The sequence below is a fragment of the Suillus discolor genome (genome assembly GCF_016758755.1).
Source record: "Suillus discolor strain FC423 chromosome Unknown F5147scaffold_36, whole genome shotgun sequence".
NCBI lineage: Eukaryota > Fungi > Basidiomycota > Agaricomycetes > Boletales > Suillaceae > Suillus > Suillus discolor.
The window spans coordinates 264901-292897 of NW_024541283.1; the positions used below are offsets into that span (position 1 = coordinate 264901).

Sequence of the window (27997 nt, forward strand, 5' to 3'; positions counted from 1 at the left end):
TTTCAGAGAGATATCATTTCCTCATAGATACAAACACGCATTCTCCCCTCAAGTCGACTGCAGTGAATGGTTTCACAAGATCCATGATTTGATAGTTCAGCGCTCTAACAGCACTGTGGCCTGATGCATATTCAATATACGGGGACATTGGTGCATAAACTGTACAACAGGTACAAATGGAAGTGACCTATAACTCTAGCAATCCCAGGCCTCCCTTCTCCATGCACCAATCCACGCCATGACGAAATACAAACACCCTGCAGGTAACATGCAGACCTTTGCAACGACACCCCAATCCCATCGGCGTCCAACCAATTTGCGTGTCTCCTCTCCCTTAAGTTTTACATGAGGCCGTAGACGATCAGGGACGGCCGACACGCGAGTACCTGTATCTGACGTGAGAAGGTTGCTCGTCACCCATATTTGGATGCTACGAGAAATGCACGTCGTCGTCCCTATGACAGCCCAGCACACATCCGGACGTATTGTGGTCCAACGTAGCAGTGTGCTGTCCAAGATATTTAATGTAGAGAATGCGACATCGACATTAAAACCTAATCCGCCAAGGATCTCGAGCGTAAAATGGGTTGCAGGCCAACAAATGGCCTGCAAAGCGAGAAGACGTATGAGCGTGGATAAAGGGGGGTAGTAGGCACGCCACCGGTGAAGGAGTCCTGTTGTTAACTGGAGGCATTGATGCGCCGTCAGTAGCGCCTGCAGATGATAAAAACATCAACCTGGAGATTAACCACCCTGAAAAGATAAAACCTTACCCAAAGCACTGCCAGAAAATAATCAGCTCTGTCCGGCAGAGCGATGCGACCCCAACTATCATGCTCTCGATTAATTCGAGAGCACGAACCGGGAGCGAATTGTCCTGAGTACAGACCTGGAGTTTTCCAGACACACCAGGCATTTATGAGCGCGCCTAATAAAGCAGGGACGACAGAAAGGAGCCGTGATGCATCAAAAAGTAGGGTTGTCAGAGTGCTTGGTGGAACTAATGGATCTGAGGCAGGTAGGATACGCGTCGTCGGAAGATGTCGTGGCTGCAAATACGTATCCAAGTAAGAAAAGTATGATGCATATGCCGATAAATCCTCACAGGTTCGTCAGCCTCGGTCTCTGTTTCACCAGCACCTAATTGTCCTGGAGCAGTTGTTATCTGCTCCGACTTGGGCCTCCGCCAGCCAATGCCCACGTTTAGGACTGCACGAAACCCGCTCGCTCGTGAATCCTTCACTGATCGTGTATTAGTGTGACGGTGTATGTCTTGATTACTTCGAGTGCGTCTAGCAGTGTATATAACATTAGTCGTGTCTTCCTCGTCATCTGCACTCAATTCCTGGTCACGATTCTCGGAGAGCAAGTCACGTTCCCGTGGACGGTAGTGATTGCGCATAGGATGTATTGGCGCAGTAGAAACGACAAAATCTTGCGAAGATTTTCGTGGTGATGGCGGCGGTGTAGACACTGCGGAAGGACGTGTCTGAGAGGAGTGTGCACCAGTGTCTGCAGGGGTAAGCAAGTCGCACAAAGGTATGTATGGTGGTTTGCAACACGATGTAGTCCGCGATGAAGATAAGGACGAAGAAGATGAAGATGAACACGAAGATGAAGAAGATGAGCTTAGGCCAGGTGTGCCAAAAGCCGGGGTTAGCCTCAAAGTATGCGACCGTCGTCTTGAGCGAGCCTTGCTTGTCGCAAGACTCGGCGTGGTCGATGCTGGCATCATCACATTCAATAGTGAATTAAAATGCTGCTGATAAGAAGTGAAACTCACAGCAAGATCCTTATATCACGCTTCCACAGTTTGTCTGACGTCGACGTTAACTTGAGACAATTTTTGTTCCTGAAATTGCTGTATTAGGTATTTCTTCGGCAGATGCCACCTGAATCAGTGTCAAAACACTTTTTTACTGTTTCAGCTACTCTCTCGCGTATCATGCTACTCTTCTGCAGCTTTCGGTCACACTTTAATTCTGTCGGGCGCTCGCATGTGAGTTCTAAGATTAAAGTAGAAGGCTGATACAGAAACGAAATAGACGTGCTGAAGAACAGCAACACGCAACTATGCAATATAAATATACAGATCCGAGAGTCAACGCTTCTACATGGCCAACCGCTGCACTCCCAATGAGTCAGGCTTCATACCGAACTCAGCTGCAACCTCGCTTCCAAGCTCACAGCCAGGGCCGCGTATATGACAATCCCTCTAGTATTGTATGGGATGAGACTGACTCAGATTGAATCCGTCTGCGTACTCGGCTGAATCTTGAGGGAAAGGTACGTCTAGCATGAGGGTTAACGCCAAGTCGATCACTTACTAGCCCCTGGACAGCACAGGCTTATTCCCTCAATCTGGTTCATATTCTGGCATTTCACACACTCGTCGACATACGGTTCCTGCAACGTGTGAAGCTCCTATGCAGGTTGCATATCCCCGTTCTCACGGAATAATGAATATATGTCACAACAGTTTACTTCAGTCCTCAGCGATCTGACCTTGAATCATTCATGATAAGGGTGTGTGGCTGGCCGCTGAACTTTGCATGCTAGAGGATTATTTTGTTCTCTCTCCGTTGCCAATATTCAATCTTGCTAATGAACACTGGCTATTCCCCGGCCTCCTTGCGCACCTTCGTGTGCATCGTATATTCGGAGTGCATTTTCCCCCAGTACTGTCTGACCCTCGTCGCCGAACACGTCACTAAGGGCGATCATTTCACTCAAGGCAAACTCAAGGGCCAAATTCCACACTTCGTAATCCTGCACATCACTCACAACCGGAGATGCGAATCATGCCCAATAGATAATGCGAACATCAGACCCTACACAACGATTACATTTACTACCCTCACCTCTGCGGTACCGCTGTTGCGGCGGAAATTTTACCTAGAAGTATCGTCAAGTGATTCACATGCTAAGTGAAAGCCAATGTCGAGAACAGATTCTACTGGCTATTCGCACTATAACTTTTTCCCTTTTCTCGTATGATATCCCCCAGGACAGCTCACAGAGCACTGACGCGTCTTAACAGCTTCCGTGGTATATAAATATAGAAATTCCCTGTCTCTTTCTTGATTTGATATCGTGAGTATTCCAAGGTATCGTGTGTGATGCGAATGAGAGTCAGCTACAACGCTTGTTGTTGGTGCTACAGATATATCATGCAAGCTCATCATGAATACCAGCACAAACATGTCAATATCTGTAGCATAGAAAACGAGTTGGTATCTAGGCATTGTTACCAATCCTCAGAGTCACTGGAATCCGGATTATTCTGTTCAAGGAATTGTCAAGTACTGAAATTGACTGATAATATGTGATACTCACGTCGATGAACACCGGCGGCTCTTGACCATCCTCATCAAGAGACGCCCACGGGAGGTGTGGGGTAACCCATCTGATACGCTGTTCAGTTAACCAACAAGTCGGCTCAATAATTGCACTCACAAATCTTCGCCTGTGCGTTCGGGGGATATTGATGACCGCCTACTAGCGCGGGAATACCTGGGATGCTTAAGTTCATACAAAGGAGTGAAGCAATGGTCCGGCATGCTCCCACTGCGTGTCAATCCAGCTTGTGCGTCACTCCACCATTTCACCCCGGCCGTCGCACCAACAGTGCCCAGGGGCGCTACAACGGGGACGGAAGATAACAGAGCAATGTTGATATTTTCTCCGCCTGCACCTAGATGAGTATATCAGTTTCAGACGACATGGCACACTTACTTTTATCTGAGAGGTACAAGGTGTAGGCAGGACAATAAAAAACCTTGGTAACGAGATGAACTGACTTGAGGAACTCAATGCTGGAGAGCTTCCCAAGAACGTCTGGAGTGATGGTTTTTATCCGAGGTTTATTCATGATCAAGAGAGCGCCAGTGGTTCCCCTTCTGAACTGCCATGTTCCTTTGATAGTAGCTGTAGCAATCCCAGGCACACCTCTGGTGGATTCAAAGCCGATCGGAATGCGATATCAGAACGGATGACATGTTAACTCACGCGTGAGATTCGACGTTCAATTCTAATCTTCTGACGTTTTCGACCAAGCAGTGAATTCAGACTCGGGGTCGATGCCTACACGGCGGAGAAGCGTTTGGAAATCGTTGGAGTAGATGGAACCTTTGGGGATAAAATTGCCCGTGACTTTATCGATCTTTCCGAATGACCCAACCTGCTCGACGTCAACATACAACTAAAGACGACGTGAGCCACTGATCAGACGTACTGTAATCTCTGCGGGTGGGTCCCAGTTCGGATACTTCGTGGTTCTCTCGAATATGAGATCCATGAACTTGCGTTGCGCATTCGACTGGGTGAATAACATCTGTGGTGATGGTATATGGTTTACCGAGAAGTAACAATCTCGAGGTCTTATAAAGGCCAGGAAGGCAGTGCAACTGGGCTGCTGTGCGACAGGCGCTAAAAGCTCGGATGGTATACCGCGACGTGAGAGCGTTCTAGTAAAAGCATTAATGCAATTGCCATTGGTCTAGTCATCTGGCCGCGGTCACGCCGTGGATCCGTTCAAACAAACACAATGATCATTGAATAGTTCCAAATGCCTAGGTTGCTCGGATCTGCTATCACAGGGCGGTGATTACATGCCTTGGTTGAGAATTTGCGTCTTTCACCGGCGCCTGCTGCGGTCAGGCTATACTTACTGATACTAGTAGTACTTAGCAGTGGGCAGCCGCGGTCTACGTACAGCAACTCCGACCGAATAGGCATCTCGGCCCTAAGCTGTATTATGGAAGTTATATTCCGTTCCGAACTTCCAAGTACTGCCTCTTGCAATCTACCTCCCTCCCTGCTGTGTAGTTCTCAGATCATGCACCAACCTGTTTCAACACTTTCACCTATATTCTCTCGTTACGCTCTTCATTAACCTTTCCTCGCTTCCTCCCGGTTCACCTCGTCAACGTTGCCTCAGTAATGCTTCAGATCGAATAATTTTTGGTCCCATAGCAGACAAGACCATTTTAATTGTGGCTACAACATCGTATGCCCTGATTTTGAGGCTGCGCTCACGTAGCATCGCCACCTTGTCACTCACTGCAATATGGTTCGCAGCAGTACGAGCAATTTGCACGTAGTGGCAGTCCTACTCCGGAATGGTGTGGAGACAGTGACTGACACCTCGCAAGTCCAAGCAATTCACTGGGTCGATCAGCTTAAACCAGATATCTTCGTCTCACCTATAGGGCGGTTTCGTAAAACGTACAATCTCATTACAAATGTGCCCGTGGATGCCCGGCACTTGGGTACACGTTCTTTCGGAAATATCCACTGGTACACACGCTACCAAAAGCTTTAATTTGCAAGATTGTAGGAATCAAGTTGAACGCCGACGATATTGCTGGAAACGTGTTAGTGGTCAAACACGTGTGAGGGAGTTATAGACTGCGGAGAAGTGGACATGCCATCAATCAACAGGATCGCCAAACAGTAAGCCCGAGATCCCTGTTATTTGATGTATCTACTGACAAGGAGCAGATCAGTATATCAGTCTGTCTGGAGACAAAGGATGGGTTGAAATTCAGTGTTCGTTGGATTGCAAGATTGTATCAAGTGACACCCTTGGTAGATTGGCAATAAAATCTGGGTCTAAAGTGAGGAATCTCGCTGCAGAAAGAAAATTGCAATTTGTAAATATCAGAATGCAGGAACGTTCTCGTGGCTATCCTGATCGATCCGCATCTCTCAATAACCTTATCATCAGCCTTCGAGACAGACTTTAGCAGCGGGGAGTCCTCTTTGACATAGATGAGTCCATCGAGCTGCCATGTTTCGCTAGCATTTTGATCGATCTGTACCGACATGGGCATCAGCACATCGACGACGTGATTGGACAAAACGTCGTTCCATACACATTATCATATCCCGGTGCTGACAATCATGGACTTCCTTTTAGATGCAAAATGCCATTCGGCCATAATTTGCACTCGGAGAGCCTATATTGTGAGAGGTTGGGTACGTGTTACGCATCGATCCTGCTCTTGCTTGTCAACAGAAATATCGTTGGTTTTCATGTTTTTTTTGCTTAAACTACCTCATACTTTGGCCTTCTTTGTTCATTGTACTCTGGTAGATACCACTGACCATTTTTTGTTACAAAAACTAAACAAGGTATAGACTGGTGCATCGAGAGCGTACTTACGAAAGCCCTAATATTACAATATGACACAAGCTCATCGTATACTATCTTACCACAAACGCTACAAATGTTCGTTGTCTTCCGGCTCAGAGTCGCTGGAATCCGAATTCTTTTGTGGAAGAAATCGTCAACTATGAAACTTGGCCAGTTAGATGTGATACTCACTTGGATGTATATCGGCACCTCTGTGCCATCCTCACGAAGAGGCGCCCACGGGACGGGAGAGGCTATCCATCTTGCACACCCCTCCATCAGCCAACATATCCATCATAGCAGTAATGAGTACACTCACAACATTTCACTTGTGCGTATTGGTGATGGCGTCGCTCGCCTGTTACGAGGGTGCCTCACATGCAAAAGTTCATATAAAGGGGAGTAGCAATGCTCTGTCTTGCATCCGTTGCGTGTTAATCCAGTTTGTGTGTCACTCCACCATCTCATAGTAGCCATGGAATCAACTGTTCCCACAGGCTCCGCAATAGGCGCGGAACCTAGAAGAGCTATAGAGAAACTTTCACCGCCTTCCCCTGGATGAGTGTATTTGTTTCTAATAAGATGACACACTCACTTGTATCTGAAAGGTACATGGAGAAGGCAGGACAATAGACGGCTTTGGTAACGAGGCGCATGGATTGAAAGAGCTGAAGTTTCGCGAGCTTCCCCACAGCGTCTGAAGTAATGCGTTTCGTACGAGGCTTGTTCATGAGCAAGACGGCACCAGTTGTGCCTTTCTTAACTTGCTATGTCCCTTTAATTGCAGCTGTGGCGATCTCAGGGACATTTCTAGTAGAATCAATGGAATGCGATATCAGGAGATGATCGAAAGCCAAGGACCTGGCAACTCACGTTTGAGAATCGACATTCAATTCGATTTGTTTCACATTTTTGGACCAGGTTGTGAACTCAGGCTCTTCTGGACATTCTTCGGGAAGGTGCTCGCCAGACTCAATGTTGATACCTGCATCGATGAGATGATCCTTGAAATCATCTGAGTATAGAGCCTTGGGGGATCAAATTGCCCGTGGCTTTGTCGATCCTTCCGTATGACCCAACCTGCTCAATATCAACACGAAAGGCAATGTGGGCCACTGATAACACGCACTGGAATCTCCGAGGGTGGGTCCCAGTTGGGATACTTTCCAGTTCGATCCAATATAAGTTCAATGAACTTGCGTTGGGCGTGCGAATTTGGCTGCGTGTCCCAGGACCACATGATGTGTATGATGGGTAACAGTAAAGACTAAACTCTTGAGATTTATAGGGGATAACTAGAAGGCAGTGAACTGCTGTGCCGGTGCTGTGTGACTTGTGACAGGCCATCACGAGATCTAAGGCTCGACCAATCCGTAAAGCAGTTTTTTTTGTCAAGGCTGCAATACTTACTAAAAGCGGTGACATGCCTTGGAAGAGTTGAACGTGCAGTGCTGTGGCAGCGCCTTCAGGCTGCTGTGGTGATAGGGCACCTGTGCAGGTGATTTAGGGTATGCATGTTCTACTTATTACACATTTCCACAGGACTGCGCGTTTGGAAGCCCGGCTAAAATATTGCAACCTGGTCATTGCCTCATCAGAGCTCCAGTTCTGAGCCGTCGATCAATCCTCGGTGGTCTTGTGGTCGCCTCGTCGATCACTTATATCATGTACTAAGTGGTTGCTTGTATAATCGAATGGCAGTTGTAGAATTGTTCTTGAGTCTGATCAAGATCTAAGATTTGGCGCGGGGATTCGTCATTTTGAAATTGAAGCAACTTTCACGAGTCGCAATATCAGCTCCGCGCCCAATGCGAATTGATTATATTCATGTACAACTCACAATGATCAAACATAGTCTACTATCTGTACCTCGAAAGGAATGGTCAGCGAGGGAACATCACAAAGGGATATGCAACTGACTGTATCGAGACCCTGCAATTTTCCACTCTCTTTACGATGCTCTTGAGGGATTGCGCACCAGACGAAGAGAGGAGGTAGCCATGCCCGGGACAAGACTTCTACCGTTACCAAGCATTGAACCCACCAAACTCCGGGAGCATAACATGCGATCAGGATTGCTACGGAGTATCACTAGTTATTTACATCCCAAAACGAGAATGTAACTGCTCACCTAGTATTAAAAAAATCATAGAAACAGTGAGGGATATACTCGGCCAGCCGATGAACACAATCGAAAGCGCAAAGCCGTCAAGACCTGCAATTGTGTGAATATCGATACGTGCAAGGCCAGATTAGCTACAAACGTCTTTAACCCATGTTCGATCACAGGCTTCGTATATGTTAACCACAGCTAAACCGCACAACATACAACCGAGCGCGTGTACGAATGACAAAAAGATAAAGATATAGGAACCACGCAATGCATAAGGAAGAAACGATGTCAGGGGTGGTTGTGTTGAAATAAAGACCGCGGAAGTAGTGAGAATCTGCAGATTCAGTGTTAGATATCTTCATATTTCGACTGCCGAGAGTACTACCAAGCCTGCTTGCAACGTCATGGTATTAGTACGCGAACGATATTACATCAATATCACCCACCACTATGTCAGTGTTACACAATCGATTGATGATCTTCCTCTGTTGTTTCTCCCATTCGTCATCGTCTGTGAAAGACTGCCAGTAGTGGTCGACAGAGGGTCTGGCTACCGAGATCATGCAGAGTGCACGAAATAGAAAAGCCTTTACAGGGAACTTTTTGGGGTCTGGTACCTTCCACCAGTCTGGCAGTGGTGACCTACAACAAAAAAGCTACTCAGTCAACAACCCGAGACTCGTCAGGGTACTTACTTATTGTGCGAAAAATAGGTTTGTCCTCCATTTTAACAGGTGAGCTAGATGCGACCTGATATGGCTCGATGTAAGTTATATAGGCAGGCAAAAGCATACCGTGCTGGTAGTAGGCGAAGCTGTGAGGAAATTATTTTGTAGTACGCACGAAAGCACTCCGTTGGCCACATCCGAGTTGCCGGATGCGATAACACTCTGCTAATTAGCTTCTGCCTTTACGTTCATGCATCATGCCATCACTGCCACTAGAGTGAACACTCCGAGTCGGGGATGGATAAACGGCATGCCCCTTTTGAAAACGAGCGCTCACTGACTCTAGATTGAGCATGTCACATCAATCATCAATCATGAATAGGCGATAGAAAGTCCGAGTTGATAGTGTCCGGTGGGAGAAAGATAGCAATTCCCTATGAAAGTTGTTATAAATAAGTTGAAGTTGAGCTGTATAAGAACGCACCTGATAAAAATTTATGTACTGTGGATGTTTTTCGGTGCCTTTTCTAACTTTGCGTGAAAGTCTGGACGATGGACAAGAGACTGCAGTCAACGCCCGTTCAACACGAAGAAGAATAAATATCAGTGGTAATCAAGGGTTTATGGTCACTCTTGGCGTTCCTTCGGACAGAGGGTCAATCCGCGGTCTCTTCAAGTTGGAGCATAATTTAGCTCAATGCTGGAGGGCTCGGCGGTCACTGAGTGCAGTGAAATTTGAGACTGGTTCAGACTGCACGACCTCGGGACAACCTTAAATTTAGTTTGAGCCTTGTATTAAGTACCAGTGTGATATGCCAGGACCTCGCTGGAGGAACGAGTGTGGTTGCCCAGTACTTGCCGTCGATCTTTCAAATTGCGAAAATCAAGTTGTCCGGGAAATGTAGACTCGTGACCAGTCTGACGTACGTCACATGAGAGTGGGGAATTTTTGACGTAGTCAGACTGGTCGATCTCGGAGAAATTTGGCAGGCGAAGCACGGAGTTCGAATTTTAGCAGGTGCCGGGTGTGCCGGGTGTCGTCGTACATCTAGACATTGTGACAGACACTATATACTGTTTTGCTACATCTCTATGTTATGACCATGAGTTTCAACATTGGTTCTGTATTGTCTATGTCCATATCAGCTTTGAATGCTCTCGAAAACCTTCCAACGGACTTTACAAATACACTTTCAACGATACAGATCCAGCAAGTACTACTCGAAGCTTTCGCGCACCTTGATTTTGTCTCGAAAGACACCAAAATTCCAAAGTTATTTCAACTCAAGGCTCTCGTATCTTTGCTTGCAGGAAGACATGTGGTTCTTCGAGCTGCAACGGGCTCCGGAAAGACACCTTTGCTTCTCTCCCCCGACAAGCCTATGGCTATCACAGTTACACCTTTAAAATTGCTTCAAAAAGATCATGTACGCTGAATATTTGAATATCACTCTCATCGCGTGAAATTTGCGCTTCTGGATTCCAGGTCAAGGAATTCGAGGAGTATGGGGTTCGTTCGATCGCAATCAATCATGACACTCTGGAGTTAGGGCATACTGCAGTGGGGGAGTATAATATGGAGCAAATGGTATCATTTGAAGTATCCCATTGAAATTTTAGTGATGCAGCACAAAAGCGAGAAAGATGTGGTACTCTATGCAGTGCGCGAACGAAAGTTTCTGAGTGATTGATAGTCAACAGTAACTATGTAGCACTATTACTTCGACCGGCACGACCGGCACCTGCTAAATTGAAACTCCGTGCTTCGCCTGCCAAATCTCTCCGAGATCGACCAGCCTGGCTACGCCACTCGACTTGTCCGTGGTTATATAAGCCAGGCTGGTCCCGAGCCTACGGGAAATGGCCAACTCTGGACTGAGCGCATCAATATTACAACTCCGCTCAAAAACAGTCACCGAAAACCCAGACTACTTCAGGTTAGACTATAGACTTTTGCCCCAGAGTGGCCAGATCCCCGACTTTCAAGATTAGAGTGCTTTCAGAGTCAAATTCATAACTAGCAACAGCACAGCTTCGATCAACTTGAAGCAGCCGTTCAAGTGAGTTGTCCGCATCGACTCCGTGATGATCATCATAACATACTCGGGAGTCGGAAGACATTGAATCTTAGCGATCACTGCTAGTACATGTCGGGCTCATATAAAAACCAATTCTAATGTCGGTCTATCCCGAATTTTTTTTATATTCATGATTTCATTGACGTACGTACATAGTAGATCCGGTGATCGCCTAACCATTATGTGACCAACCCGGTGCTGATGGGCCTTTGTATTCAATGGCGCATTTAAGGTTAGTACTTACATGTAATACGTTTCTACGATGGGCCCGATAAGTAGTACCGCCGCCCATCCTCGTTGCGGCAAGGTGGAGTTGTACTACAGTCCAGTGGTACCACGTCCAACTGTCCGGATAGGCTGCACACATGACGACGGCACCTTCCGCCCCCAATCTCGCCATCTTCCGCAGTTATGCATCCAAACCTAATCCAATCACTCTACCACCGTCAATTCTACTCTCTCACTCAGAAACATGTCTGACGGTCTTTGATGCGTTCCCCAAATCCATCTTTCACTTTCTGGTCATACCCCGGATCCAGCCGCCATTGAGCGCACGCCATCTCACAGACTTGCGTTCTTTGCTTCGATGCGAGAAAAGTACCGCAAAGGAGGTGCTTATGAACTTAAACGAAGAAGCGAATAACGTGAAGAAGATGATCGAGGAAGAGATGATGAAGTTGTACAAGTTCAAGTGGGAAATTTGGATGGGGTTTCACCCGATTTCGAGCATGGAGTAAGCGTTTGTCTATCGTATGTTATTGTTCCATTGAGTTCATTCCAATCATTATGGCATCGTTTCAGACACCTCCATTTGCATGTGCTTTCTGCAGACTTGTATTCTCCGAAGATGAAGACGAAGAAGCACTATAACTCGTTTGATCCTAGCTTGGGATTCTTTCTGCATTTGAAAGATGTTCTTTCGTGGTTCGATGCCGTGCCTTCGTATTATCAAAGAGTACGTTGCGCAGCAAAGGACACCTCGTTCCGCATTAATGATAGAATCTTGCAGATGATTAAGCTCGATGCCAGCCAGTATCAGTTGCTATTAAAGGACGGCGACCTTTGTTGCTGGCAGTGCGATCGTGCCCTGGAGAGCATGCCTAAGCTGAAGGCACATTTACAAGATGAGTTCGGTAAGCTGACGACGAGGGAGAAGGCGAAGTCAGAAAGGAAAAGGAAACGTACCGATGTACCCGTTTCGTCCGTGCGGGCAGTGGTGACCGATGATGAGCGACCTGACAAGGTCGCTCGTTTAACACCTAGCCGAGGTGATGATTCCAGCGATCCAACTGTAGGTGCCGACCTACTGTCGTAAACAGGTCACTGGTGCTGTCTTTCCTGCAGTTACATCATAATGACATTCTTGGTTCGATGGTACGTTCGCTGAAGCTAAATGAAGATGGTCGACCAACTATATCATCGCAAACAGTGCGTTGGACGCCAGTAATTCAAGTTGATCATCATTAAAAGGCCTAGATTGAACCATATGCATCTCGGCGAGGGACTGGAACTCGGGGGATTACTTGGAGTCATCCACTCGAAGTCTTGTATCAAGTGCAATGTGTCCTCAGTGACCAAGATCCTGTCCACATTCCAATTGATGTCACGCAGGCCGAAGTTTCTGGTTTGTCCTCCGAGTTTCAGTCTCTTGCAGAAGAATTTGGTTCTTTCGATACTCAACTCAAGCTTGTCAGCATCCTTCGTAAACTTTGGCACAACATTGCTGGCCCCATAGTACAAGCCCTTAGGGTGTCAAATGTTCACCCTGGCTCGCGTATCTGGTGGTGTCCCACTGCTGAGTTCACGCTGCTTCCTCTACATGCAGCAGGAGCTTACGAGAAGAAGAGAGACAGTTTGTCTCACATCTACATTTCCTCGTATACTCCTACTTTGGCGACACTTGTTCGTGCAAGAAAACAGGATTCTCGAGATGCCTCCCCGCAACGTTTTGTTGCCATTGGTCAAGGAAACTCGGACGTAGGGAAGCCTCTTGAATGTGTAGCTCCCGAGCTAGCCATTGTCACCCGGCGTCTCACGCTCGTCGCCATGTCACTCGGCAACGCAACGGTCAAGGGTGCTTTTGATGCGCTGAACCATAAACAGTGGCTTCACCTGGCCTGCCACGGAATGCCGAATCGACAACAACCATTTGAATCTTCCTTCGCAATGCGTGATGGACCGTTGATGATCAAGGACATCATCCGATCCAACTGGCAGAACCCACAGTTTGCATTCTTGTCAGCTTGCCACACTACTGTGGGCGATGAGGAGAGTCCTGATGAGTCAATCCATCTTGCTGTAGCGATGCAATTCTCTGGCTTTCGCAGTGTGATTGGTTCTATGTGGTCTGTCGATGATAAGATTGTACAGGAGGTTGTGTCTGCTTTCTATGAGAACATGGTGGATGATCCAGGCAGATTGGGTTGCACACGCGCCGCGATGGATGGCGTTGCAGAAGGCTGTGAAGAGGTTGCAAGGCAATAATATTCCACTGAGCAGCGGGATCGTTGTACTTGTTCACATAGGTGTCGAGTTTATATAGGATCGATTCGCTATTTTATTGCATTTTCTGTGATCCATCCCCTTCCAATCCAGCTATCGTCGCTCGGTGTACGGCGTCAAGGTACTCCCAAGCTTTTGCTCATCGAAATCGAAATCGTCATGCAGCTTGTACTTCGAATCTGCAATGATGCTGACAAGCTCCAATGCGTGCTGGGGTCTGCTTCTCCTGACGTAGGATATTGATTTGCGCCCATATATGATCTTCCCGTGTTCGACGCGCAGACTTGAGGACCCTAAAGTTTCCACTAGGCAGGGCGCGAGAGCTGCATAGAGAATGCGATCTGGATCGGGGAGATGGTCGAAGGACACATTAGCAAGATGGTGCACAGATGGTTAGTGCACATTCAGAAACATTATTTGGCTTACAGGGTCACTGACTCGAGAGTGCCTTCATTTATTCCTTCGCTGGTTCTGGTGAACCCTGGGAAACGGCGATTATGTCATCCAGGAATCACGCTTGGTTCAACACGCCTCTTTGGCCATGAATGCAATGAGTCGACTCAGTCGAGTCTCAGGAAACTCTAATGCATCACAGCTTTCCCGCCTATACATCAATGGTTGCTTTTATTCAACCGTCCCAATAAGAAAGTCCGCCCCTGCCAGTCCATACAGCCTTACTTGCCAAGATCTACATCGTATTCATCTGCCGGACGCTTCCGCGCTTGTTCAATATATGCTCCACTATAACCCGCTTCCCTTCATCTGGAGACCCTCGTGGTTGATGAAATTATAGTTCATTTTCGTGCTCCTGCCCCTATAAGTGATTTGGTGATGCTTGAATCGATGACCCTCTCCCTCCCTTCCTTGCCGGGTGGCCTTCGGCAAGAGTCTATCGACATGTTTGTACTTCATTTTCCTATGTTGCGGAAATTGACTCTGGTGGCGCTGCCAGAAAAACCACAAGTTGATTGTCTCTTGGCAATAGTTGCATCTTTCCAGGTGCCAGTGGTGGACTTTGACGCATCCATCGCTGAGCAACATTTATATTAGCAATATCGCGCCATTGCTCTCAATTGTGGGAGAGGTTACTTTTTGTGGGTAAGTGCTTTACTTTCTCGCCCCATGCACTTATCATGTGAACCTTACAGTACCCGAACTCGGGAAACTGAAGCTACTATGTATACATAAACATGAAGTAATGAATTTTATTATAACGGATGCGAACACGTGAATCTCAGATTACACGCCTACGTTTAAAGAACTACTATTCCTCACTACAGATTTTAGCCTTTCGTCTTTCGTCTTGTTTACTTCTGTCAGGATCTTTGCGACGAAGTGATTACCTAGTATGTGGGCGTGATAAGCTTGCGATTTGTCTGTGGGCAGGGGTGCAGCTGAAGTTGGAGCTTCATTTTCAGGATGTGCATGTGAGGTCATGATAACGGTGAGTCGTATATTCAATACCTTTTGGGGAGACGGATAGGTCGCTAACATTAGTGACTGACACCCATTTAGGTGATTGATCGAGCGGGCACCGTGTGCACAGTTGCTGACGTATATGGTCGACTTCTCGGATGTGCTTTACAGTATCAGGGTTCCAATTAAATTAGAGGTGGAGCATGAATGACATCATGTGAGAGAAGTTCGGTCACTTACGTTACGTCTACCTCTTCCTCAAGTACTTAGTCCAGTAGATCAACCATGAAAACTGAAGTATTTCCCTTAGGTGACGACGTCGACAACGACGACGGTGACCGTAACCGACTCGTACAAGGGTGAAACGGATCATTTTGCAATTCTGTGGAGTCTCATTTGAATAATAACTAAATAATCATCATCAACGGGTGCGTATCTTCTTCCATGTCTTCACCGTCGCCTCACACGATGCCGGTTAGCATCATGTCACCAATCCCTGGTGCGCGTACTCCTCGTCGCGTGCAATGGGCAAGCGCAGATCACATCCACGAACCGGAACCAGTCGATCCACACACACTAGACGAGATGGCTCAGGACGTGAGTAGTCCCCTCTTAATTTATTTTCAACCTCGCTTACATTCGCCTAGCCGAACGCGTTCGAAACACTCAAAGACGCACTTGAGCGCCACCGTTCCTCTCGTACGCATTCCCCATCCGCTCATGGCATGTCCCCTACGGCAGACGTACATACCTATCCCCCAAGCACACCTTCAACCCTGCCTGCATCCCCTACCTCTTCTGAACCGTTTCTCCCACGCCGCACACACGCCCTCCCAGGCGAAGTCTTCATCGACCCCCTAGAAAGCGCTGGTCTCCCCCTCTCTTCAAGGCAACGAAGCGGAGACTCTGAAATCCCGGCAGACGGCCGTATCGAACACCTCGCCGCGCGCGAAGCAGCAGGCGTTGTCAGAGCGCATACCAAAAGATGGGATATCCTCGGTCGTCGTCACCGCTCGAAATCACGATCACGAGTCCCAGTTGTAGAACAAGACTCTGAAAAAGAAAATCGTGATACAAACGACGAAGTCAAAGAGGAGAAACATCACCCCACTCCGGAACAACCACCCAAGAAGTCATGGTGGCATTTCCACACTCCCCCCTCAGTTGCTCCTACCCCTCACCACCCCCCACCTTACGCACAATCACGCGGTCCTTATGATCCTGAATCTCATCCTCCGGCAGATGCTTCCCAGCCGAAACTAGGCTCTGGCGTGCTGAGTGCGTTGTTGGCACTCTACAGCAACGAACACGACGAGCACGATCCCTCACATAGCGAAGACGAATCAGACCTCTCTAATCCCGATCGTCCATGGCTCCCTCACTCCTCCCACCCCAAGTCTAAACACAAACAATCGCCCTACAAGACTTTAAACCAAACACTCCACTCCGCCTCAAGCAGCACCGCCTCCCTTTTTTCCTCCCTCAAGCCAGGCCCCTCGAGTTCGAGTATGGCTGCGCTCATTGCGGGTGCGGGGACGTTGAGCGGCGCTGCTGCGCCTATGCAGTTGGAGTTAGCGCCTGATTTGAAGATGAAGAGGGGGTATGGGCTTGTTAGGTATCGGGTCGAGGATGGAATCGAGGGTGAGGGGGCTAGGGAAGGGAATGCAGAGGTAGGGGAAAGACAACGAATATCAACACCTCCCCGTCTCAGCCTCCATCTCCCTCGTCGTTCGAAGAGCACCGATACCGATTTTACGAGGGGGATCGGTGGGCGCGTCGAGGAGGACCACGAGGGTGAGGGGGAAGTTGCTTCTAAAGCTGCTATCCAATCTCAAGATGAGTCCACAATAGACCTCGAGGAAGAAGTGATAGATGTCGAGGAGGAGGAAGGTTCACCAGATACGCTCGCTCCTCCTCCGACCGAGACTACTTCTACGTCGACTCCTACTTCCACCCCCTCCGAATCAACTCCACCAACCCTCCCCCCTACCTCAACCTCCACCAAGAAACCAAAATCGAAACGCTGGAAAGGAGTCCTGAAGGATATCCCGCTTCCACACCACTTGCCTACTGCGCACTTAAAGGGGTTTTCGCTGAGTATACCCGGGACGCCTTTAAGGTATCCTGTCAGTACGAGTGGGGCGTCTACCCCTGGGACTGGGACGAGGGCGAGTAGTGTTGCTGGTTCGCCTGATGAAAAGGGAAAAGATGATGATTATTTCGGTACAAAGTGGATCGAGGAGCAGAAAGAGAGGGATAGAAAGGAGAGAAGAGAGAGAGAGAGGAGGGAGAAGGAGAAGAGGCGGAAGAGGAAAAGGGCGGAAGTTTATGTGCGTTTCTTTTCTCCTTCTCTTCCTTTCCTTCATTCACTTCTCTACCACACCTGACTCACTCTCACTACACAGATAACCCGACACGTCGCCGCCATCCTCCAACGGCAAGAATTCATCCTCAAACTAGCCCGTGCAATGATGATGTTCGGGGGACCCTCGCACAGACTCGTCGCGCAGATCCAAAGCACAGCGCGTGTCCTCGAGCTTGAGATGAGCTGTATGTACCTCCCTGATGTCATGTGGATCAGCTTCGAAGACAGTGCGACGGGGACGAGTAACGTCAAGTTTATCAGGCAGGGGAGTGCGTTGGATGTGGGGAAGCTAGGGGAGGCACATGGGTTGTATTGGGATGTATGTGTCTCTTTTCCATTCGAATGATAAATGAACTAATCTCACTACAAACGCATAGGTCATCCACGACACCATGTCCGTATCCTCAGCCAGCACCGCCCTTGATACCCTAATGCGCAAAAAGCCCACCTACTCCTTCCCTCAACTCATATTCCTAGGCGGTATGTGCAGCACCAGCATCTGCAGCGTCAGCTTCAACGGCAGCTTCGTCGATTCCCTCGTTTCCTTCCCGCTCGGTGCGCTCCTTGTCGCCATCCAGCTCCTCAGCGTCCGTAATGAGTTGTATGGGAACGTGTTTGAGATAACGGTTGCTACGCTTCTGAGCTTTGTGAGCGCTGCGCTCGCTAGTACGAAGAGGATTTGTTATGAGGCTGTTGCTAGTAGTAGCGTGGTCTTGATTTTGCCTGTGAGTCCTGACTTCTTTGATTTCCTTTTCCTTACCTCGCTTCCTTCCTTTTCATCCTTCCTCTTTGGATCGCATCCCACCGCTAACGAACCCCCAGGGCTTCATAGTTTTAAACGGCTCCCTCGAACTCTCCTCCCGCTCCCTGGTAGCAGGCTCCGTGCGTCTCTGCTACGCCCTTGTGTACAGCCTGTTCCTTGGCTTTGGGCTCGCCATCGGAGCTGAGCTCTATCAAACAATGCTCAGCAAACCCCTGTTGGGGGGCAGAGATTATATGTGTTCTGCGAGCCATGATCCCGAAGGCGGGTGGTGGCAGCGCACCCCGAGTTTGTGGTGGGCGTTCCTGAGTGTGCCGTGTTATAGTCTGTTTTTGAGTTTGAGGTTTGGGGCTGTTGTTGGGAGGAGGGAGTTGGTGAGTTTTGGTTTTGTGGGGGTGTTTGGGTTTGGTCCCGGCGAACATTCACATCCGTCAAACTCCTTTCTAGCTGATGCTGATTCCGATACCTAGTTCCTCCTAGTCGTCATCTCGTGCATTGGATGGGTGACGAACCACTTTGTGGGCACCAAGTTCCCAAACCAGAGCGATATATCAGCCGCTGTTGGGGCGTTTGCTGTGGGATTGGTGTCGAATCTCTATGGGAGGTTTTTCGCGGGCAATGCATTTGTCGTGATGGTGCGTTCTCTTTTTTCGTGTTTCTTGCATCAAAGAATTGATATAAATCATCACCACTCGCACCAAACTCGCACGTACGCAGATCACAGGCATACTCTTCCAACTCCCTTCAGGCCTAGGCAACGGCGGACTATTTAACTTTGTTGTCGATCAAACCACAGGATCAAGCTCCTCCTACCAAAGCGGGTTCAACACAGCGCTCCAGTTGATCAGCACGAGTATCGGGTTGACCGTGGGTCTCGGAATCAGTTTGGTGCTCGTTCATCCTGTCCAAAGCAGGAGGAGGGCTGCAGGGATGTTTAGTTTGTAGGTGTGCGGGCGACGTTGATTTTGGTGTTGGCATGCGTTCCCGCTCCCCGCAATGCTACTGTCGTACGTTTGCTTGCATCGTTCTCGTTCATGCTGAACTTGCATTTTGCATTTCATGTCAATATAGATCTGATAGACATGTAGATCTTCGTGCTCATCCATACTTCCTAAATTTATCGCCTAATTTTTAGATCCAAACGCTCGTTCATTTTTTTCCTACACGGACATCGTCTTCGTTTTCATTGTTTTCATACATCATTTGTATGTTCATTGTCACTCTCATTTTGGTCGTCAATCCATGACACAATGTATATATACATCAAACGCAATAAACATCGACTTTCATTTTTATGTCTTCGCTCGTTTGTCTGAGCACGTTCATTTCCGTTTTCACTAATAATATATGCATCGTGATTCATTTGGGAGCTATGTTTATGTGGGTAAACTCGTGACCAGTCGGTCTACGCGGGTTCTCGATATTACGGGGGATAACTGGGTGGCTGCCGAAAACGATGAATCGCTCAAGCAAGTGACTGAAAAACGTAAACTTGACAGTGGCACAATGGTTCTCGTCCTGCATCAGGAACCGATTAAACACAATCCTGGCGATGAATAACTGGCGGGGACTCGGATGCCGAAGATGTAAAACATGAAAAAAGTGTCAAGTGTACGTAGCCGTCGCGAAGTAACTCCGAGTCGGTTCGGGTTGAGATGAGACTCGGATATCATCGCCCCGAAAGTTGCATCATCCATAATGCATAATGTCGGGGCCGGTGTGTGATCCGAATGAGCTATACATAAGTGCGAGTGGAGTGTAGTGGGCCACCGAGCTTAGAGCAAATGAAGATGTACAGATCACGATCACTTGACCGACGTCTGGCGTTGTGGATTGAAGATTCCTGAATTGGAAGCTTGGTATTCTTCAGGAGAAAAACATATGGGGAGTCTCGTGTCTTCTGGGAGCAGCCTGAAATACCGCTCCCTTTCTGGAAGAACTCAGTTTAAGCTACTTCCTTTTCCATCGATAGTACTGGTGCGCTTTTATGCTCACACGGCAAAGGCGAAAAGTGCCGGGACTGACAGAGATTTTCTGCTCGGGGGTAGATTGATTGGATAACATGTACGAGAATTGACGAAGTGCACAAGCGAGGACTTGAGCCCTGCACCCTAAACGTAGTCGGTTCACAACTGATGGACCCTCCGAGGAAGCGAGATGTAAGTCGGCACAAGCACAGGAGAAAAGTACGACCATGTCCATTGTACGACCATCGGCAGCAGACACGGTGGAATCGTGAATCCAAGTCATACATGGCATGGTAAATGGTGACGACTTCAAGCCTCAAACTTGAAAGACCCATATCAAAAATTTACTAGTGGAAGTTTAGCAGCCAAAGACTCACGCGGCACAAGTCATCACCACTGACAGTACTTGGAACCGTTCAGACTACAGAATTGGGGGATAACCGTAAGTTGAGGAAATGTTGGGGTGACGGGTAAGTGATTGTTCATCTTGTTACGATGCGTCGGGTTGAAAGGACTGGGCCAGAGAATACGATATATCTGCCAGGCAGTTGGCTCAAATTCTGGCCAGCCATGCTCTGCAACGTACCGTGCGAAGCGACCACGGACCGGTTGCTATAAATGGCGCGTCTGGACTCAGTGACTCAAAGACGCTTGACAACTCTTGATGGATCCTGCATCGTGCACACACCATAAATCAGTTCAATTAGAATCTTCCTGAGATAGATCCCTTGGAGCTCCAAATATATTCAAACCACTAAGCATCACTGGCATGTCTGCCACGCGGAATACACGCAAGAAAAATAAATTCGAACCATCTTCAATTGGTCAAGACTCCAGAAATTCGAAACGGCTTCGCAAGCGCGTCAACTCGAAGGTACAACCTGGAGAGAATGTCCATAATAAACAAGTTGCTCCATCCACGGATGATGCCTACCAGCTATCGAAACTAGCTGATACACAGGCCCCTATATCAGGGCCGGTACCGGTGGCACAGTCATCGACTTCGCAGGTGCTTCCTTTGACTCCTTTGACATCTTCTTCATATCCTTCTGTTGCATCTGCACCAATGCTCTTGAAAGGTCGTAAGAGATTCAGTGCTGATCTTCACGACCTGCACACGACCTGCCCACCTGACCTTGATAGGGGAACGTGGTCTGCGCAAAGTAAGCGTGGTTTAGCATCTCCGATACCCAGCCCCACCAACATCGATCTTCTTAGGTTTCAGAGTAGGGGATGACGATGGTTCAGTAGAGTTCGACCTGATAGAATCTAGAGATTGGACAAGGATAGTGATGCATCTCCTGTGTTCTGGTCAGCCATTATCAAGAGGGGAAGTGTCATCGGTACTGATTGTTATCTATATAGACACCTCAGAGTACCCCAACACTCACTCATTCTTCTGCCATTCACCAGAACCTGGGAGTTATGGGGAGCAGGTGAAGGAGATTTGTGACGGGGTACTCAATGACAGTCCACGTACGATCCACGACGTGGCGAGGCATTTCTTGATTAGTATTTCTGGTGACGATGACAGCGAAGATGACCAAAATTACGATGTGATCGAGGATGAGGATATGAGCACGTTCACAAGACCACAGATTTCTCGCTCAGTCTTGCGCAGGTGCACCAATTTCTACGCAGATGACTATTCTCTTACACGCATCACAGAGACTTCGAAGGCAGCCATGCAGCCGGTTATACACCAGGAGCCATTTGGAGTGGCAGCAGCGAGTTCTTCTTGACAATCTCTGTCCCTGTGGTGGAATTAACTGATAAAATTCCCGCCCACGTCCTGATGTCTTGGGATAGCCAATTCCTACTTCCTCGCCAGCATCTCGTGTTGCTCATATCTGGATTTCGGGGAATCTATCCGCCCGTTCAGAGCGATGGGACACTCTCCCCTGCTGCAATCCGTTCTTGCACCTCACTGAAATTTTACGTCGGGCTTTCTCGAAATTACAAGCCGTCAAAAGAGCATGTCATCGCTTTACTCCGCCGATACGGTCTCCATTCCGACCAGCAGAATGGTGCTGAAGATGGCGCGTTCGAAGAATATGTCGACGTTGAGATGGAGTCTGACACAGGGGATGACGGCGCCTTTGACAAGTTTAGTTTGACCAGCTCGCTTGAATCATTATTTAATGAGCACTTTCTTCAACTGCTCCGAGTTCGACGACAGTTCAAACTCGGATGGGCTGCAGCTGAAGAACTCCACTGGAGATCGCAGGAACTTCAGAGAACGCCTGCAATTCTTGTGAGGGAAATGCAGGAGGTGTGTTTTAGATTGACATAAGTAACTGTCATCTATTTCATCTCTGTTCCATTTATAGGAACTTCGTCAAGCTGAGGAGGAAGAGCAACGTCTAGGTAGCTCCCGCTACTTACCGCATGATCCCTTGGAAAACCAAGATGGTCACATCAACTTACTCGAGACTGCTTTTGCGTACCTTCTTCGTCGATTCACAGTCAGTACCATGGAGATGGTCACTTCGACTCGTGCTGATTTAACGACAGCTATGCAATCGTTATTGTGTCGTCTGTCACAAGAAACTCGATACCCTATTCGAGGCGCTAAAGCCTTATGTTTGCGACTCTGGTTTGTGTGCATATCAATACTATAGCCTCAACTTTGGGCCCTCCCTAGAGGTTAGCGACTTTTAGCTTGAATTATCAAACCTCTACTTATTGATTTGTTCAGTATGATATCTGCAAGAATACTGAGATGGTAGATCTCTTGGTTTCCCTCACTTATGCTGCCGCCGCAGAACAGGTTCTTGATCTTCCGCATGGCTTATCGTTGAAGGTTCCAGACCCCAACAATAAATCAATGCGCGACTTCGATAGCTTGGCAGTCATCGAAATGCATATTGTAATCGTGCAACTCATCGACACACTACCTCCGGTTCGAATGTCTCTCTTCATTGCTGACGATAATGCTCAAGTAAAGTAAATGCAGATTCAGGACATGAAGAAATACCTTGAGAAGAAAGTCGTTGCAGGGAATAACAAGCCGAAGTTGAAGCACATGGATCCCAGTATTTTGCCCGCTGCATGGTCCATCTTGCGTTGGTACGTTTTATGCCTCTGAGTCATTGACCTAGTTTAAACCCCACTAGGTGTGTTGCCTCTTGCACGGCACATCTACAAGAGTTAACTGAAGAGGAAGATCAAGTGCAGAACATAGGTACGTGTGATTTACTCGTTTCCAGTTCATTTACTTATTCGGTGATGACATAGGCTCGCAGTGGAGACAATTCCGCTTCATTGTGGGTGCCCCTGACAAAGAAGCGAAGTTCAAATATGCCTTGGAGCAGGAAACAAGCGGAGATTCTAATGCGAAGAATTACCCCACTCTCTATGTATGTTTCTTGGTATTTTTGTCAGTGGAAATCTTTTTGATATAGTACATCAGGCTTTCCATGGCTCACCTTTGAAGAACTGGCATTCCGTAAGTCATTCAAGATGTCTGTGAAAGATACCACTGATATATTTGATAGATCATACGGCACGGACTATGGTATAAGACGGTGGCACATGGCCGGGCATACGGAGATGGCAAGTAGACGATCTCATAATCGTTAATAATCTATCTTATTCTGTTCAGGTGTCTACTTTGCCAAAGACGGCTCAATTTCGATGGGAACCTATGCTACGGGTGGCGCACAATTCTGGAGGAATAGCACGATTGCTCCTTCAGCTTGCGTAGCTCTCGCGGAGATAATCAATCTCCCGAAAAGATTTACCTCGTATGACCCGTATTACGTGGTCAAGCAAACAGAATGGATTATGTGGTAAGAGCCATGCTTCAGTTCGGTCATCAAAAGCTGACGGCCCACTTGTAGTCGATATTTGCTAGTCAATACAATCGACAGATCACACACTGATAGTAGATTTCCTGGTATTGACACCACCATCCCTACCACTCCTACCAAATCAAAGGTCCCAAATGTTCCTTTTATCCAACACGAGCCAATTCGTCAGCCCCTACTCATGAATAGCCATGTCGAGATCCCACAGCCTTCTTACAAACTTGAGAAACTTCTCGGGCTTTGCCAGGACGCATACGTCCCTCCTAACCTTGATGAGGATGACAACGCTGTGTTTAACGCACCAGATGAAGAGGAAGTGAAGCTAGAGAGTATCGCACCACACGTCAACGGAAAACCAAAGCAAGATTGGATGCATGATGCGAGTTGGGTGGAGAAGAACATTGGCCTCTTGCTGCCTCCGCCTGTTGATTCGACTCCAGGAGCGACGATGGCACTACAGAAAGAGTTCAGGGCGATGATGAAAGAACAGGGGAGCGCTGAGTCACTTGCTACTCTGGGGTGGTACATGCCTCCGGAGTGCAATGAGAACTTATTCCAGTGGGTGGTGGAGATGCATTCATTTGATCCTGATCTGCCTATTGCGAAAGATTTGAAGTCAAAGTGAGTTTGAGCTGCGTGTTGTGGGTCTGACTATGCTGATAGATCGTTCCTCCTTCTAAAAGGGGTGTCAATTCGCTTGTTTTTGAGATACGTTTCCCGCCGACGTTCCCTCATTCTCCTCCGTTCTTTCGACTCGTGATGCCTCGGTTCCTTCCTTTCATGCAGGTATGAGGTGAATGATTCAAATGCTTGGCGTAGCTGACTTTCGATGTCTAGGGTGGAGGTGGACATGTTACTGTTGGTCAGTATCACTGAAGAGTTAGTCATTGTTACACACTGACTTACTTGTATTTATGTAGGGGGCTCTATTTGCATGGATCTTCTAACTTCAGCTGGTGAGTCGCGACTATCAATTTGATCTTGATAGCATGTACTGACATGTATCTAGGATGGCTTCCAAGTTACAAGTGCGTATCTCGCGAGTATCATTCACGCCGATCTGACGCCCCTCATAGCATTGCATCCGTGCTCTTACAGATCAAGCTCGCCATCTCGAGCACTGACCCCAAACCCGCGCGGCTAGCCCGAGATTGGGAACAGTACGTCTCATCACCCGTTAAATAGAGAAATCGAGCTGAGTCTTGTAAAGACCGTATCATCCACAGGAGGCGTTGTCAGGGTATACGAGAGCGGCAGCTATGCATGGTTGGAAGGTATGTTCATCCTTTGTTTTCCATCATGCCTTCTAAAGTGACGATGGTGTTTTCAGGTCGCCGATCCGAGGGAAATGGAAAGACTTGTCACCTGGGGTTGAAGTGGACTTGGATGTAGTTGCACGTGATCTTCAAACATTTTATTGGAAATTGGAAATGTATGGAACGGACCAGTCCCGAAGTACTCCCCAGTTTCATTGTCCATTTGCGGCGCACCTTCCTGCACACTCGCCGTCAAGAGACAGAAAATGTGAATTTGGTCGCAACAAATAATAACTCACCCTAACTGGATGATCGATCATGACTAGTCGACTCATGGTAACGTGGGTCAGTGTCACTTTAATTGTCTCACACATAGAGCTAACCTGAAACCTGAACCTGACCTAAACCTATGTTAGCTGCATAATAATCGGAATCTGGGATGGTAAGCATGTTTCTACTAGTAACCTAACCTATGTTAGGATAGGATGGAGCGCAAGCACGTAGCAGTATTCTGGACGGCAGCCTCTGATTGTGAATTATCCCATGCTCTCATCATCGCCATCCACTTCTCAAACCACTCCCAGAATGGACCTGACAGCTTCCCTCTGTTCCCGTAGAGTTCCTTCAAAAGATCGTCCAAAAAATCCTGCAGTCTGGAGACGATCATCAGGAAAGCAGCGCGCGGTGCTCGTTGTTTCTGTCTCTCGTCAAATAACAATTGTTCGACTGTTGAACGGAGAGTACCCAGGGACTTTTCTACCGCGCTGCTAGGCATTAGGACAGACCATCAGCAATTCGCAGGAATGAGCACACACTTCGGGTTGGTTGTTTGCAACACTCGCAATGCATCGCTGATCATCTTGATATCTTCGACGAGAACATTATACGCGTGATTGATTACCGCGTGTTCCGTTTCCTTGGAATCCCACTGAGGTACGACATGACTTGTGTCGAAAATGTCGTTTAAAATGACAGATACAGCAGCCTGAGCCTGTGAATGAGCTATGGCAGCATGTGTTACTTTTCGCGTACCTCAGCAGCTTTCGCAGGATTCCGCGAGCGACGTAAACCGACCGCCAAACTCGCCTGTATATCTGAAAAAAAAAATTGACCTCAATCGTGATGATAGTGATTGAGTATACTAGCCTGGAGGTAACGTATCGCCCGGTGAGAAGTCTCTGCGACTCAAAACTAACCGAGGCTTTGTGGCGTCTGTCTTGCTTGACCTCGAGTGCATTTCTGCTGTAGTCAAGGATATAGCCCTGAAAGGAACGTAGAGAGCGAGATTGACATCTACAAACTCGAGAGCTTCGCTCGTCGTCCTGCGATTTTGGGGGATTTGTGACCAACACCCTTGGATGAACTGCCACTGCTCCCGAGTGATGGCTTTGTCCGAATTAGAAGGTGATGCTGGGGCGACTCCTAGAAGTAACTCGACGAGCACATCACTATCCTTCAAGGTGGAATATGGTAGAGAGCCCGAGAGGACCTGCATAATTTATTGACAAACGGGTAGTTTCCGTAAAGACGGACTTACGAGGTAAATGATACTGCCCAATGAATACCTATCACCGGATATACTTGGCAGGGGCACTTCTCCGCGACTGGACTTTTTGAAGAGTTCAGGGGCAGCAAATCGTATGGCGCCAGATGTTGACAGGCGAAAGTATGACATGCCTAAGACCTCTGGAACTAGCACACTAAGACCGGGGTCCGCTAGACTGGCTCTACCAAGGGCATCTACCAGCACGTTGTTCTTCAGACATATGTTAGATTGATTTGTGAATTGGATGGAAATTATCCTTACGCCAGAAAGATTTCCATGTATAATGCCATGAGAGTGCACTGTGGAGAGGCAAGCACAGCTCAAGCTCACGTCAAATATTGAATAGAAATGACTGAACGCACAATAGTGAAGTCCCGAGACAACGTTTTCGAGCTATTGTTCGGCAGGTGCAAGCAGGAGGTCTCAGTTAAGGTGGTAATGCAGCGATAAACCGACACAAACAAGTTTAAATTTATCTTGAACAGTCAACGTTGCATGCTTGCATGATAAATAAGTGGAGAGGGTTCCGTTTTCTTTCCAAGGATGGACTACTGATACTATTGGGCCGAAGTCCATGACAACGCCATATAAAGGAAGTATATTTTCGTGTTCAAGCTTCGCCCAGGCATGAATTTGCTGTGACCATATCTATCATATCTCGGTTTATATCGAGGCTTCTGAAAAGGTAAACATTGGTACGTACTTTGTGCGTTTCGGCGAGTTCACCCTGGCTTGTACTCTCGATCCGAAACGTCTTCACTGCAACCTGTACCAGCCAGATTAGTCTCAAAACAGCTCCGCATGGGCTAAAACGAACCTTGGTGGAGCCGGTGTCCTTGAACCATGTACATTTCCAAACATCTGTGATACCTCCTGATGTTGTCGGAACGCTTGTGTCTGCGACGACATCGCCTGACAAGTCCGTCACAACATGTCTCTCGCTTCTAGCCGAAATAGAATATCTATGGCGCCGTACGTCGCTGGAAGACGACGAAGCAAGCAGAGGAGCTACTGGTGGAGCATAAAATACGAGGCCGCTCATGCTGTCAGTGCGGAGCGGAACTATCGTGTGTCCAGTACTTTAAAGGAGATGTACAAGCCCCCCAGCCCTTATTTATGAGGCGACGCGTGAGCGCCAATACATGGACATGTGAGATTGCACAACATGGTTGGACATGGGTTGGCAGGCATTTGAACTAGTAATGCCTTGGCAGCCAACATCCATACATGCTTTAGCCTCGAGCCTTGGTGCTGAATGAAGAAAATTATGTCAAACTTTCCAAACACGAGTTCTGCACTCACCTACTTATTTGCGCCAAGCTACTATGATGCTATGTGCAAGTTATCTGGAAAAGTTCAAGACAACTTGAAGTTCTGTCAA

The 27997-nt window shown here is 47.8% G+C and overlaps 9 protein-coding genes across 9 annotated transcripts; 5 read left to right on the forward strand and 4 right to left on the reverse strand.

Annotated features, from left to right (window-relative positions):
• Positions 1-63: 63 nt before the first annotated feature.
• F5147DRAFT_701408 (uncharacterized protein) lies at positions 64-1833 on the reverse strand. Its single transcript, XM_041437737.1, has 4 exons — positions 1784-1833; positions 1106-1725; positions 774-1049; positions 64-714 (listed from the first exon to the last, which is right to left on the reverse strand). Exons 2-4 carry the CDS (start codon positions 1400-1402, stop codon positions 196-198), a joined length of 1092 nt encoding a protein of 363 aa, XP_041291516.1. The 5' UTR covers positions 1403-1725; positions 1784-1833; the 3' UTR covers positions 64-195.
• A 1220-nt stretch (positions 1834-3053) lies between these two features.
• Positions 3054-4661, reverse strand: F5147DRAFT_701415 (uncharacterized protein). Its single transcript, XM_041437738.1, has 6 exons — positions 4235-4661; positions 4065-4180; positions 3736-3950; positions 3457-3688; positions 3337-3406; positions 3054-3283 (listed from the first exon to the last, which is right to left on the reverse strand). The coding sequence occupies exons 1-6, from the start codon at positions 4331-4333 to the stop codon at positions 3248-3250; spliced, it is 768 nt and encodes a 255-aa protein (XP_041291517.1). The 5' UTR covers positions 4334-4661; the 3' UTR covers positions 3054-3247.
• Positions 4662-6249: 1588 nt separating this feature from the next.
• F5147DRAFT_653959 (uncharacterized protein) lies at positions 6250-7376 on the reverse strand (the record flags this gene model as incomplete). The annotated part of the gene is made up of 7 exons (XM_041433826.1): positions 6250-6294; positions 6329-6398; positions 6456-6690; positions 6732-6903; positions 6943-6946; positions 7010-7140; positions 7266-7376. The coding sequence occupies 7 exons, from the start codon at positions 7374-7376 to the stop codon at positions 6250-6252; spliced, it is 768 nt and encodes a 255-aa protein (XP_041291518.1).
• Positions 7377-10113: 2737 nt separating this feature from the next.
• On the forward strand, positions 10114-10463 carry F5147DRAFT_535419 (uncharacterized protein; the record flags this gene model as incomplete). Its single annotated transcript, XM_041430146.1, has 2 exons — positions 10114-10344; positions 10404-10463. Coding segments are annotated over 2 exons (291 nt in total), but the record flags the coding sequence as incomplete, so codon positions are not given.
• An 897-nt stretch (positions 10464-11360) lies between these two features.
• On the forward strand, positions 11361-12310 carry F5147DRAFT_579028 (HIT-like domain-containing protein; the record flags this gene model as incomplete). Its single annotated transcript, XM_041431467.1, has 3 exons — positions 11361-11728; positions 11797-11950; positions 12005-12310. 3 exons carry the CDS (start codon positions 11361-11363, stop codon positions 12308-12310), a joined length of 828 nt encoding a protein of 275 aa, XP_041291520.1.
• Positions 12311-12768: 458 nt separating this feature from the next.
• F5147DRAFT_579015 (CHAT domain-containing protein) lies at positions 12769-13479 on the forward strand (the record flags this gene model as incomplete). Its single annotated transcript, XM_041431466.1, has 1 exon — positions 12769-13479. A coding segment is annotated over one exon (711 nt), but the record flags the coding sequence as incomplete, so codon positions are not given.
• A 1878-nt stretch (positions 13480-15357) lies between these two features.
• F5147DRAFT_804907 (uncharacterized protein) lies at positions 15358-18983 on the forward strand (the record flags this gene model as incomplete). The annotated part of the gene is made up of 7 exons (XM_041443341.1): positions 15358-15510; positions 15561-17243; positions 17319-17597; positions 17656-18003; positions 18101-18412; positions 18509-18673; positions 18756-18983. The coding sequence occupies 7 exons, from the start codon at positions 15358-15360 to the stop codon at positions 18981-18983; spliced, it is 3168 nt and encodes a 1055-aa protein (XP_041291522.1).
• Positions 18984-20947: 1964 nt separating this feature from the next.
• Positions 20948-25332, forward strand: F5147DRAFT_233457 (uncharacterized protein). Its single transcript, XM_041428745.1, has 21 exons — positions 20948-21168; positions 21224-21316; positions 21371-21626; positions 21674-22277; positions 22336-22470; positions 22520-22651; positions 22704-22907; positions 22962-23074; positions 23122-23189; positions 23243-23364; positions 23418-23453; positions 23503-23560; positions 23610-23796; positions 23848-24435; positions 24498-24600; positions 24652-24676; positions 24735-24770; positions 24824-24842; positions 24891-24974; positions 25025-25088; positions 25145-25332. Exons 1-21 carry the CDS (start codon positions 21072-21074, stop codon positions 25187-25189), a joined length of 3069 nt encoding a protein of 1022 aa, XP_041291523.1. The 5' UTR covers positions 20948-21071; the 3' UTR covers positions 25190-25332.
• An 88-nt stretch (positions 25333-25420) lies between these two features.
• On the reverse strand, positions 25421-27988 carry F5147DRAFT_233486 (kinase-like domain-containing protein). The gene is made up of 11 exons (XM_041428746.1): positions 27923-27988; positions 27434-27867; positions 27320-27382; positions 27079-27264; positions 26979-27009; positions 26878-26915; positions 26608-26826; positions 26217-26559; positions 26103-26164; positions 25886-26055; positions 25421-25834 (listed from the first exon to the last, which is right to left on the reverse strand). The coding sequence occupies exons 2-11, from the start codon at positions 27656-27658 to the stop codon at positions 25546-25548; spliced, it is 1626 nt and encodes a 541-aa protein (XP_041291524.1). The 5' UTR covers positions 27659-27867; positions 27923-27988; the 3' UTR covers positions 25421-25545.
• Positions 27989-27997: the final 9 nt, after the last annotated feature.